This window comes from Plectropomus leopardus, chromosome 17 (genome assembly GCF_026936395.1).
Source record: "Plectropomus leopardus strain MGB_pleo_1.0 chromosome 17, ASM2693639v1, whole genome shotgun sequence".
Classification (NCBI taxonomy): Eukaryota; Metazoa; Chordata; class Actinopteri; order Perciformes; family Serranidae; genus Plectropomus; species Plectropomus leopardus.
The window spans coordinates 16,544,203-16,557,421 of NC_142192.1; the positions used below are offsets into that span (position 1 = coordinate 16,544,203).

The 13,219-nt window shown below is 40.0% G+C and overlaps 1 protein-coding gene across 1 annotated transcript in view; it reads left to right on the forward strand.

The window, feature by feature from the left end:
• The window catches only part of rims3 (regulating synaptic membrane exocytosis 3), a 44,260-nt gene that overhangs the window by 8,113 nt on the left and 22,928 nt on the right, over positions 1 to 13,219 (forward strand). The window contains exon 2 of the mRNA XM_042506641.2: positions 6,700 to 7,019. Coding sequence (XP_042362575.1) covers positions 6,755 to 7,019 — 265 coding nt within the window. The 5' untranslated portion in view covers positions 6,700 to 6,754. The remainder of the gene's footprint in view (positions 1 to 6,699; positions 7,020 to 13,219) is intronic.

Genomic DNA, 13,219 nt, shown 5'->3' on the forward strand with positions numbered 1-13,219 from the left:
GTACAAAAATAATTCCCAGGATGCCAATCACATTTTATTGTGAACGAAAATTGGTTGGACCCACACAGCCACAAAATGAAGTGGGTTTGTTATTTGCTCACCGTAGCTGGAGGGGCCCTGCTGGAGGTACTGAGGGAAGTGGAAGTCACACCAGTGGAAACAGTAACACCACTCACTGTTTTTTTAAATTTGTTTTTATTTTTATTACAAAGTATGTCCATTTTGTTGTCCAGCCAAGGCAAAATCTCAGGTCAAGGTAAGTTGACGAGTTGCTGCACATTTTTCCTTTCAAAGCTGCTTTGGTCCTGTGATGTGATTGGCTAGTCAGTAGGGCAGACAAGTGGAACAAAGCCTACATGTTGACAGTTAATCTGACATTTATTTCAGTTGGCCCCGAATGGGCGCTTGCGCACATGGGTACTTGGGCTTTTATTCAGTCGACACCTATGCTTTGATTTTTTATTTTGGCCCATGACATACATGCTAACATATAGGGGAAGGGGCTTATGACCTATACTGCAACCAGCCAGTAGAGGGCAATCAAGATGTTTTGGCCTCACTTTTAGTGAGCTTTCATGTCGTCCATCTTTACATACTGTCTGTGGTCTACACAAATCTCATTTAGCAGGATAAGATGCTGATTATTTGCAATTTAATGTCTGATGACATTTGACCAGAACATTGAGAGATATTTGTTTTTTTTCTGTTCATTTAGCTATGATTCAGCTCAGTTTACTCTCTACTATCCCACATGGGAAACTCTTCTTGCATCAGCCAAAAATATTTGGCAAAGATACATCAAAACAGACTCATCCAACAGCAAACACACACAAAAAAAAATCCTCAATTAAAAAACAATAACACGCCGTAGTAAAAGCAATGAGTGGAGACAGAAGGCAGTAAAAACAAATTAAAAAGAGGTAAAACAAGTTTAGAAAAGACACTAAGACAGATGTTACAGGTTATTGGTTCACATTTAGGTCCACCTTGGCTTTATATTGATTGTTTTCTGAAAAGACACATCTCTTTATATCTTTACTATCTACTTTGCAGCTAAATTGTAGGTTAATTAACTGACTGGCAATGGCAGTGTGGCCTGCATACGAGAGCAACTTTAAAGAGACCATTAATGGATTGCTCAGCCACATCTAATTACAGGGTTGTGGCATTTGTGTTTATGGGAGAAACTGAAAGGAGAGGTCACATTTTCACTCTTTGCATCAGTTTACACTGACTGCAGACAGTCTGAATCATACTGAGGTTCATGACTTTTGATCATCTTCACTGTTAGCTTGCCAACACAGTTTTATGCTTGACAGTGGATGTAATACTAATCCAGGGAAGACTCCAACAATCCAACAGTGAAGGACTAATGTTGACTGACAGTCTTGTCATCCTTTGTCTCCATGCGAATAATATGTGCTTTTTTCATTGCGATTGGAATGACTTAGCCTCACCTCACATTGTTTTGCCTTGTTCATAGAAGTTAGCATTATGAATATATTTTTCTATTGCATACTGTAGTCCTTGCAGTTGGCGTCTTCAAATTGTACCCAGCTAAACACAACTGGCGTCACCATATTTCTTTTTTTAAGCTCGTCCAACCTAGACCTCCAGGAAGTGCACAGAGCATTGAGGCCAATTTTCGTCATGGCCTAACAGTGGAATTACAACCTGTGAGCTTTTCCCATAGACTTAAATAGTGTAAGAGACGTTTGTTAATTAGTGGATAATTTTTTTGAGTGGTAGAACCCCCTGCGAAATGACTTCTCTTACTCTTAGGATTTGATTCATTCAATTTGATGACATTTGGAAAGTTTAGATAAGCCATGTTTGTTGAATTTTCACAGTTTAAATGGTCAGAAAACCGCGTATGTTTCTTTGAAATTGTGCGTCTGGAGGACTTAGCTGCTGCTCTGCTAACACACTGCTCACACCACGCCTCCTGTGTAGACATGATGTAACACTCATACAAATTAAGAGGCCAGATCTTACACGGCAGGGGTCAGTGTTGGGTGGAAATGGGTGGTGTCAAGGTGCAGGGGAGGGGTTGGTAGCCATCAGACTGGGTGGAGGGAGGCAGTTTGCTGATGGTAGGAGAAATAAATGAGCTCTGAGATGAGACGTTAGAGAGCACAAAGACATATGGCAGGGGAGCTGTCTGGCACCGAGATAAAGATAGATGGGTTCTGGGTTGTATCTTAAGGTCCAGCAAAACACAGCGTGGGGACAGGTACACCATGACATCTTTAAAGATTGGAAGACTCCTAAATGCAGCTGTGGGTAGTTTGTTAATTCAGCCATTATTCATGTCTGGCATATCATTAGAGTTTATACCTAAGAGTTGATTTTTCTTTATTTTCTGTGAATATTGACACAAGTAGTTCATGCCCCACTTTAAATTATATATTTTAATTTCTTCTGTGGGTTGATTAATAAGCTATGAAGTTCACACAGCACAAGATAAGAAACTCTTAAAAAACTGGGAAATGTTCTACTTACGCTGCCTTTTCTGCCTAAGATTACATTCTTTGCAATGGGAAATAAATTCAACACTAGCTCCTTCTAACATGCAAGCCAAATAGGTTATTGACCAAACAATCTCATCTAGAGGGCTATTTAGTCATTGTTTCAGAGTTTTCCACCATACCACACTCTCTTGCTATTAGGGATGTAAATCACAAGTTTCATCACGTTATGATATTATATCAATACTTTGGACAACGATACAATATTTGCTGATGTCACAAAGCCATGATAACATTTCGATTCAATTCAATTAAGCGTCCTGCAATTAATATGAGTTTGGGCTTTGCCACACTTCAGTTTATTTGTGGCAGCTCGTCATGATTAAAACTTCTGCTGCAATGTATTGATTTTGTATTTTTGGAGGTAGGTCATTCATCAGGAGCACTATTGGAATTTATATACCGTTTGGTTATTGATTGCACCACAATGTCAGAGGGAAGAGCATACCTTAGGGACAGATGGAGCAGCAGAACGTCAGGTGTGGTGACAGTGAAACTTAACCATTTGTTGTGTTAGTTTTAAAAGTTTACTTTCACTCGCCTCTCTGCAGCAGCTGCTCCTCACCATCCATCTTATCAGCTCTGACTGGATCAACAGATCAATTATCCACCCAATGAGAGGACAAAAGAATTCAAATAACAAATTTCACCTGTACTGTGTTCACACACACGCAAAAATGTCCAAATTTATAGAGGAACCACAGAAAGATTTAAAAAAGGACACACAGGATTTTTTAAAAAAGGGCAGTCTGCTTGTGATTTTGTCAGTGTGAAATAAGCATCGCCTAACAATTCAAATGACTGTTTTGAGCCACCTTCTCCAGGCTCTAGCTTCCTAGTGTCTCTCACAATATATTGAACTCTCCCTTTATCTAGATCAATCTCTGCATGTCAGACTAACAACCAAGTAGTGAAACTTTAGCTCTACAGATATGAAACCAACACAGTTACCAGTGTCACTTGTCAATCTATATGTCCTCTGGGCAAAACGTATATACTGTACACTATACAGTACATTAAAGTTCACCCTGTTTCTCTCTCTCTCTCTCTCTCTCTCTCTCTCTCTCTCTCTCACACACACACACACACTCACAGCCTGAGGATCTCGTCATTAAAAGGAGACGAATGGATGCATGTCTCAGTTGTTGTCACTATCAGTGTCATACTCTTCTCCCTCTCCTCTTGCTTTCACTCCATAATTTCTCACAGATCAGGCCCCAGCTTCCTGCAGTGTTTTTCTTTGTGTCCATTCATTATGAAGCATCCTCTCCTCCCATGTTTTTCTCCCTGTCCTGCAACTTCTCTCACTTGTTCGTCTTTATCCCCATGGCTTTCTGAAAGCAGAGCTCTTCTGTTTGTCTCCCTTCAGCCTTCTCTGTCCCTCCTCTATCCTCATTTTCTCCTGCTCTGCTCGAAGTACAGAGGCCCCCCAGAGAGCTGGAGAGAAGTGCGCATGGGCTGGAATAGAAAAGAGAGGGGGAGCAGGGAAGAGAGGGAGGGCAAAAGAGAGAAAGAGTAGAAGAAAAAAATGGCATATAGGATCACCTGAATTCCAGATATCAAGCCCTTACTTCCCCTCTCCCCCTCTTTTGTTCCCCTCGGTACCCTTTTCCACTTATAACAAATGTCACTGCAGTAGCTCCATACAAAGCATGCAGTCTTTCACTTGGCTATTTTTATGAGTTTCATTACAAAATGCCAAAATTTGCCCTTTGCTACACCATTTCATTGTTCCTCAATAGCACCCACTTCGGTTATTGTGGTAATTCTAAATGAATCTGTAAAAAGAGTGCCGGTCAGCAACATTTTTTGGGCTGTAAGCATCATGGCTGTGGTGGTGTGACAAAGCAGGGCAGTGATGATGATTTACAGAGGCATCTGAAGCACAGGGCATTTACATCTTCAATTTGAAAGATGCATTAAGGACAAATTCGCTGTACTGCATATGTATTATTTATGACTTTCAGTCACGGGAGTGAGTGTTTTAGTAGCATAAAGAATTGGTGCAACATTCCTGCGATTAGTAGCAGATTATGTAATACTGAAGTCTTTCAGACATGATAGAAGCAGGCCCTCGAGAAATGGCATTGCCAGTTGGGTGGTTGGTTGTTATCTCAGCAACAGTGAGATGAATTGACCATGAAATTTAGAGAAACTCATGATCCCCAGATGTTGAATGTTTTCGTGACTTAGTATCTCGGGATCTTCTTCATGTGTGAGGGTAAAGTGGAGCATGAGATAGACAGGCGGTTTAGTGAAGCGTCTGCAGTGATGCAGGAGTTGCGCTGAACTGTGGTGGTGAAGAAGGAGCTGAGCCGAAAGACAAAGCTTTCAATTAACCAGTCCATCTATGTTGCGACCCTCACCTGTGTTCATGAGCTTTGGGTAGTGTTCAAAACAATGAGATTGCAGTCACAAGTGGCCAAAATGAGTTTACTGCGGAGGGTGGCTGGGCTCAGCCTTACAGAAAGGGTGAGGAGCTCGGAGTAGAGCTGGAGTAGTTTCTTGTTTGCTGTACCAAATTACTACAGAATTATCCCAGTTAACAAACTGAAGGCTGATATTTGACAACAATACAGTTGTATTTAAAAATAAACATATATTTGCACAAGGCTTCGGTGTTTACCGCAATAGTTGACTGACATTTCTGAAGTATTAAATGTATTTTTGGTACTGCCCCTTCCGCTATGTAGGCAATGTGACGACCACTGAGGGTGAGAAGTGTCCAATGCTCTACAGTCACCTTTACGGCCATTAGGAGTGCACCATCTGGGTACATATAGTGCACTGCATTTTGTAAAATGATCATGGACATAACACATAACCTCCTGAGCTGGACTTACAGGATTTACTTACTTACTTAAATTTTGCAAGGTAATTATATAGGCTCTGAGACAGGATGAAACTGCATTGCTATACTTTCTGTGAAAAAAAGAATAGAAAGAAAGAGGAAGAAAAAATATAGATAGCAGGGGCTGTGATAATAAAGCAGGTGGTAGGAGAAGTTATATCGAAGAAGAGTCACAAAGAAAGAGAACTATTAAAAAGGAGTGTGAAAACAGGATGTTGGCCACAGTGCATCTACATATTTAATGTTCCCTTCGGCTGTCGGTTTAGCCTCAGTATAATCACTCAAGATAGGGGAGAAGACCGAAGGAAAAAAATGGAGAGGAGAGAGATATGGCGTGATAGAGATGCTGAAGGATAACAGTCCTTTTTGTCACAGAAGACATTTTGACATGTCACATTAGGAGAAGCACAGGAGCAATGAAATTTAATGATGGCTGCTTCAGTTTCATGGTGCTGGTTTGTGCAGTCTGACTCACTGTCACACTGTCAAAGCTTACTGGGACACTTGAGAAGAACAGAGTCGTCATTAAGTTATTAGTAACACCTGTGCTTTTTCAACTACGACAAGTCTAAATGTTTTTGTAAGACTTGAACCTCTGTGTGCATTAGTTAGATACTTTACTAAGTTTATTAACGTAGAGCAAGAGCGTGCGCACACACACTGTTGTCCTCCCAGGATTCAGCCAACCAGTGATGACTTGAGCCGTAGAGTTTATCATGTGTCACTGTTAAGGTCAGACACAGAATAAGAATCCGAAAAAAACACACAAGACAAATACCAGCTGACAGGGTCACCCCTCAACAGCAGGCCAGCCCTGACATTTGTGTGTGTGTTTGTGTGTGTGTGTGTGTGTGTGTATGAGAGAGAGAGAGAGAGAGAGAGAGAGAGAGAGAGTCTGGAGACATTTCTTAACTCAGTTGAACAGTCTGCTGCCATCTGCACTGTCCTCATCTGCTGACCTTTGTGTTCTTTGTTTTCTCAGTTTGCAAAACTATTGGAGATCAAAAAGACTTTTCAGAGCTTTTCACTTTTTGTTTGTCTTTCATGGGGTAGGAAGTCATTTCTGCTGCCTCTGCATTAAGCCAGGAATTTAATTGTAAACCAAACTGTGGTTGAAATTTAAACTTGGTGTCCTTCAGCCTCAGGGAGCTACTGCAGCTGTAAGACAAGCTATAATTCTAGATTTCATCAGACAAACTGCACATCAAGATGCCCTTTTATTTGAGCTGTTCTACGCCTGCCACCTTCAACCTGTCCTCTTTACTTCCACCCTCACCTTAACATTGTTTTTGTCCTTTTTTTTTTATCTCAATCCCTCAGCCCTGTTCCAACTTTCCTCCCCCCCAGCCCATCGGCCCTCCAGTCCAGCGGGACCATGATGCTCAGCAGCTCTGTGGAGGTGCCCAGCCCAGGCGGGCTGAGTGGCCTTAGCGGGCTTAGCGCGGCGGCTCGGAACGTGGTGCGCTCCTCCAGCATCTCTGGGGCCATGTACAGCCTGGAGAAGAGTCCTGGCAGTGGGGGACCAGACTCCACATCATTGGCTGGCAACAAGAAGCGGCGCTCCAGTCTGGGCGCCAAGATGGTGGCCATTGTGGGGTTGTCGCAGTGGAGCAAGAGCACACAGCAGCTCAACCAGCAAGGTCAGTTTATAGTTTGTTGGATGTAAACTTGATTAGATTAAGCTTTACTGCTGGTGCAAGTGTTATATTCTTCCTTCATGCTGCTGTCTTTCTTTTTCATGACCTCTGAACCCCTGTCAAACACACTTTAGAAGATAAGATTTTTTATGCCATTTTAGCAGTGGTTGATGAAGTACCTGGAAGCCATACTTGAGCAAAAGTACCAGTATCCTACCAGAAAATGACTAGTAGAATTTTAAGTCACCTATTAGAATATTACTTGAGTAAAAGTATTAAAGTATCTCATGTATACTGTACTTAATTATCAAAAGTAATTTTATGATAGGCCCAATTAAATATTACATGTAAAAATGCAGTGTACATTACACTTGAAGAAAAACTAAGTCTGTTAAAGGATTTGAATAACAAAATTCAGTTTTCCTTCCCTGTTATTCCTTCATTTGTCTGTCTCCTCCTTTCTCTCTCTCCCTTCCTTCCCTAATTTGCAGTTAGTAACTGAAATGTTTTGGGGAAATGAAGTGGAGTAAAAGTTTATATTTTATTTAGGAAATATGGTGGAGTAAAAGTGAAAGTTGACAGAAATATAAAAACTCAAGTAAAATACAGATACTCCCAAGAAATAAAGTATTTATACTTTGTTACTTTACACCACTGCATTTTAGCTAAGTCAGTGTGATCCTTGACTCCTTTTGTCTCTTCCTTTCCTCATCACCCCCCCTTCCATTCTTCCATTGTTTTTCCCCGCCTCTCTTTGGTTTTGTATATTTCATAAAGTATGGTAACATAAATCTTTTGTTTCAATTAGGGTTCAGATGTGAAGCTGCAAATCACATTCATATCCAAATGAATATTGGGTTTTTAATTAGTCAGGATATTTAATCACCATTTGACCCTTGTTTTTACATTTCAAAACACTTGTGCTTTTAAAATGATTAAATGCTTTCCTGCTGCAGTTACATTGTTAAACGGATGCCGACACAAGTCTAACAGAACAGTAATCGTTGGCACAATAACATCAGCATAATCCGCTCCAAAGGGTATTTGATTCCCTGCCTCAGTTATACCTGTAATATCTAATTCAACAACCTCTTCATGGTTTTACCTGTTGTGGTATCATCAATGTAATGAGGCTCTTTTTAAAAGCCCCAGGGTACCCATAGTCATGGAAATCTTGGGAGAGTTATGGAGTTTCATGATCACATTTTCCAGGCCTGGAAAAGTCATAGAATTTTAGTCAAAATCATTCTATGTTTTGGAAGAGTTGTGGGATTTTGTTGTGTATAATGATTGTTATAATAATCTGCCATGACTAACCTTCAATGTAATGTAAAATGACAGCAAACAAGTTTTCTTTAGCTGGCGACTTAACGTGGCTCCAATGTGTGTCAGTGTGTTTTTCAAACCATACCGTACGTGTAGTCATTTTCTCCCTGGGTTCTTCTGTCCATGCCAACTAGTCGAAATAAGTAAGCGTTTGAACCGATGTCTTTGAAAAACGGCAGAGAAGTGGAGCAAGAAAAAAAAAGTATTTATGATGGGTCCTTGAAATGTCATGGAAATGTTTGGAAATTTTGTCCATAAAAATGTGTGGGAACCCTGAAGCCTGCAACATTAGTGTGTGTTGAAAGCAGGTTTGCAGCAGTTGCAGGTAGTATGTTTGCTGGCAACGGTAGTGACACTGTGTTCTGGTATATGTCCTGTGGGGTATAATTACAGATATTGTGCAGCACCAACAAAAGTGTTTGTCGCTTTCCACCTCAGCATTGAACACAAACCCCCTCACTCCTGGTGGGAAATAGGAAAAACATGTCACACAGCGAGAGTTGGTAAAGGGTGAGAGGCAGGGCCAGGAAGGGAAGTGGATGCAGCTCATTTCAATACAGTTAATTTCTTCCTTCATTCTTCTCTCGATAACAAGCGTGTTGTTCATCTCCCCACATCCTGTTAGCACATTCTGTCTCTCCTTGCAGTACATTGAGCTGTAACCTTTTCAGAACGCCGTCTGCATGTTATTCTGCTCGTCTGATCGCCTGATCACTTTGTGGTAGCACAGCATGTACATCTAACTCTATGAGAACGTTCAGTCTTATTACAACGTCTGAGGGTGGCTGATACCAGCTTTATGTTGCAGGCTGTGTCCTGTTTTAAATTTTCATTAGTATGTGTACCAATACCAAAATGACACTTTTCAGTTCCCTAGTTTGAAGTGTATATAAATATGTTTTTCTATAAGTAGTACTTTTTAAAAATGCCTAAAAATCACTGGTTTCAGCTTTTTAAATATGAATATTTGCAGTTTTTTGTCTTCTGTGAAATTAAAGTGAATTTATTTGATGTCAGATGGTCAGACCCACGAGACGTAAGAGGAGGTCACCTTAGGCGTTGGGCTCTGGAAAGTTGTGATGAGCACTTTTCACTATTTTCTGACATTTCATAGATCAAACAGTATATCGGTTAATTCAGAAAATAATCAGCAGATTAATCGATACAGAAAATGGTCTTTAGGTGAAGCACTAAGCCAAACATCAAACTTCAAAATAATCCAGGTGACATTATCAAACAAACCAACACAATAAACATTACTATCATCAGTAAAATTAAGTCTAATATTCAGCAAATAAATTATAAAGAAACACGTACAATTTACGACTAAAATTGTAAGCTAATACTTCTCTGTTACTCATAAGACATTATTTGACTTTGTTTTAATTGAACAAATATTTAACAAAATGTCTGTCCTGTCACAGCAGCTCTGTCCTCTTCTTAATCTGAATATCTCGCATAACCTCTGAAAGCTAAGCGAAGAGGCTGTGAATTGGTAAAAATCTCTCCATATGAATCTTATCATGATACAGGGGTTACAATTGACTATGCTATGATATGATGCAGTGCTGTATGCAAGGCAATAAATTGCAATTTTTTAAATCTAATTTGAGGAAAACTGTCATGATACAAAGAGCACATCACCATATGCATTAAAAAAAAATCATTTCTTTCATTTGATCAGAGGTGTGCTTGTAGGATTTGCCGAGGTGTGCTTGTAGGATTCTTTCAGTAAACAAATACAGAAATAATAACAATTGTGAACCATTTAAAATCAAAGCAGTGTTTTTGAGAATCGCTGCAATGTCACAAAATATGAAAATGCGACAATCAAGTATCTTAAAACCTTAAGAAATGTGAGGAAAGAGAGTATTTAGGAGGAATGTGGATGAAAGCACGACATAAAAAAAACAACATAAAAAATGTGAGTTTACTTCATACATGTTCTCCTGCCAGCTCTGACATGGTTACCATATGGCTAATGGGCAGTGCGCACAGGAACACACACAGTCATTCACATGCAAACACCCACCTAAATCCTGTATCATTATGTTGTATCATTACCTGTTTTTGGCTTCCATCAATGTGAGATGGCTGTCGCTCTAGCCCTCAACACACACAAACACACAAAGAGCTTGATGCATTGAGGCACAGCTGACACTTGTCTGACGCAGGGAGAGCTGTCGATATTTTCACCACAGGGGCTTTTCGTGTCTCTGTGTTCGTCTTGATGAGGAGAGCACAATGAAGGGGAAAGTGTGGATGAGGAGGCTAGGAGGGGCTGAGGATGCAGAGAAGAGGAAGGGGAGACGAGGGGTGTGTCTAAATTTAGATGTTCTCAGCTGCCAGAGGAACACATCGCGCCTGGAACAAAATCCCAGTATCATGCACCGCTCCTTCCTCTTCCATCCACACCACATCTCTCCTTATTGTAGAGGTATTATCTTCAGCTCCTGTATGATAATTTTCCTGGGAAGGCACTGGTTCTATTATTGACTGTGAGTTTTGGCAGAGGGGGAGGTAGAGTAGGATTGGTACATCCCTATTTATAATTGTCTAAGGTAAAAAAAATAATCTTTCAATTGATTCAGGTGTAAATTAAACTGTATGTTGCAAATGTTACATAAATTCTTTTATGTAACCACCACCCAATAACAAGATTATGTCACTGTTGTACAAGGAATTGGTTGTTTCCTTGCAACTTTACAAGGCTGAGCCAGCGAATCTGTTGCTGGAGACAAACAAGGCTGTTTACTCAGTGACCCAGAGAGGCCAGAATGGGCTTCTCTAATCTGTTGTTTTCCCTCCCTCATAAGTCACACCAGCTAGAGGCAAAAAACGGGTATAATTAGTTGGGTGGCCCACACAACCAGACAGACAGACAGAAGGTCACACACACAGACAAACTGAGCAACAGGCAAATATTCCTCTTTGCCCGGTTGAGTTCGATTAAGGTCCTCTCTGTCTTCCCTCCTGGCATTCGTTAACGCCCAAATCTGGTCAAATGTCACTGCTCTATGTTATGAGTGACACAGGCATTGATCGGCTTAAGGGGTCCAGGTGCCAGACCCCTGCTTCGCTCTATTGGTCACCTAATAGCCGAAAAGCCTCAGGTTGAATTGGTCCCCAGAGAAAAGATGTGTAGTAGTAATTCGGACTTTGCCTGAAAATGTCCATATGTCTTGTGGTCATTAATTAGTTGATTGGTAGCTGATATTATTAAATACCTTGTTGTTGTGTGTTTTCGTGGCTGCACCTAAAGCACTCTGTAAAATATAGTAAATACCTTTATTCTGTGTGGGTTTTTTTTTTTTTGTCATTCCTCAAAATGCTTTACACTCATTTTCTGACTTTTAAGATCAGACCATAAGCAGTCCTCTATCAAAGGACTAAAAATCTGTTTCTTTGCTTTATCTACTGTAAATAATAAGATTTATAGTGGTTGACTAAAAAAGATAAGGGGTTATGAGAGAGTGACAGAACACTGAGGCAGCTGATAGAGATGCAGATGTAAAAAAGACAAAGTGAATGGAGACAGTGGGGGAATATGTCAGCGTCTCACCATTAAAGTGCTATTAGGAGGTAATGTGGTTATGGTGTTGTTATTGTGTCAGAGTTCCTGCAGGGTATGTTCTAGCCATGATCCATTTCTTGAATTGGATCCAGTCAATTTAAGACAATCTGCCGAATCTGGCCCAGTAAGCTTTTACACAAGCAGAGGAATAAAAATAAATACAAATTTGGAAAATAAAACTATTTGAAAAGGAGAATTATGTAATTACATTATCTCTTCTCAGATATTAAAATGGACACAGACATGTTATTTTGCTTTAACTTCATTATGAAGTAAACATTGATTGTGCAATGTAATGTTTATAGAATTATGACACCATCTGCATTTAGATTGGTTCCCTTTAAACTATGAAATTCTGTTTGCCACTGGGTACAATCTCCCCAGAAAAAAGTTGTCTCGATTTACGAGTCAGAAAGGAAGTGCGCCAACCATTGTGCAACCAAAATAGGAAGATAATAGCACTTTTGTTTTCCCCGCTAGCTATTACATCATAACTTTAGGAACATTTGCAGTGTCTATGCTCTGAGGTTATTGTCTTTGCTCCACCCAGTCTGTTGCCGCCTTGGTCGCCCCCTTGGTTGCCTCGCCGATCGCCCCGTCAGTCGCCCTGTCAGTCACTCCGTCAGTCGCTCCGTTGGTCACTCTTTCGGTCGCTTCGTTGGTTGCTACATGGGCTGCTACCCAGCAAGCCAAATTGCCAATCACACACACACACACACACACACACAAGCAGACAGATTATTAGCTCTATGTGTTATTATTCTCAAATCCATCTTTTGTGTACATACTTATTCTATTACTTACTTATTATGTGTACATACCTTTTTCCTCTATGTACATACTTATTTTATTACTTATTTATTGTTATTTGTTATTGTATAATTGTGTTATTGTATAATTGTGTTATTGTTATTTTCTTTGTTACATTCCACTTTCTCTTTTTCATGCTGCTGTAACATTTGAAATTTCCCCCAATGGGGGATCAATAAAGGAATATTCTATTCTATTCTATTCTATTAGAAAAGAGCAGAGGAGCAAAATTACTTTTTAGTCTACCAAGTCATTTGAAGCTTGTTCACAAATTGAATACAGTGAGAGTAAATTACTATATATATATATATATATATATATATAGATGGGTACGCTACCAAATTACACATACCGAAACTGAAAACAAGCAAACTTAATTTGTCCTGGCATATATCTACAATGACATGCCTTCATACTTCCATATCCCGCTTTACAAAAATTGTTTTAGTGCAAAAAGGATGGGGTAAATGTCTGAACTGAGAAATAGCATTCT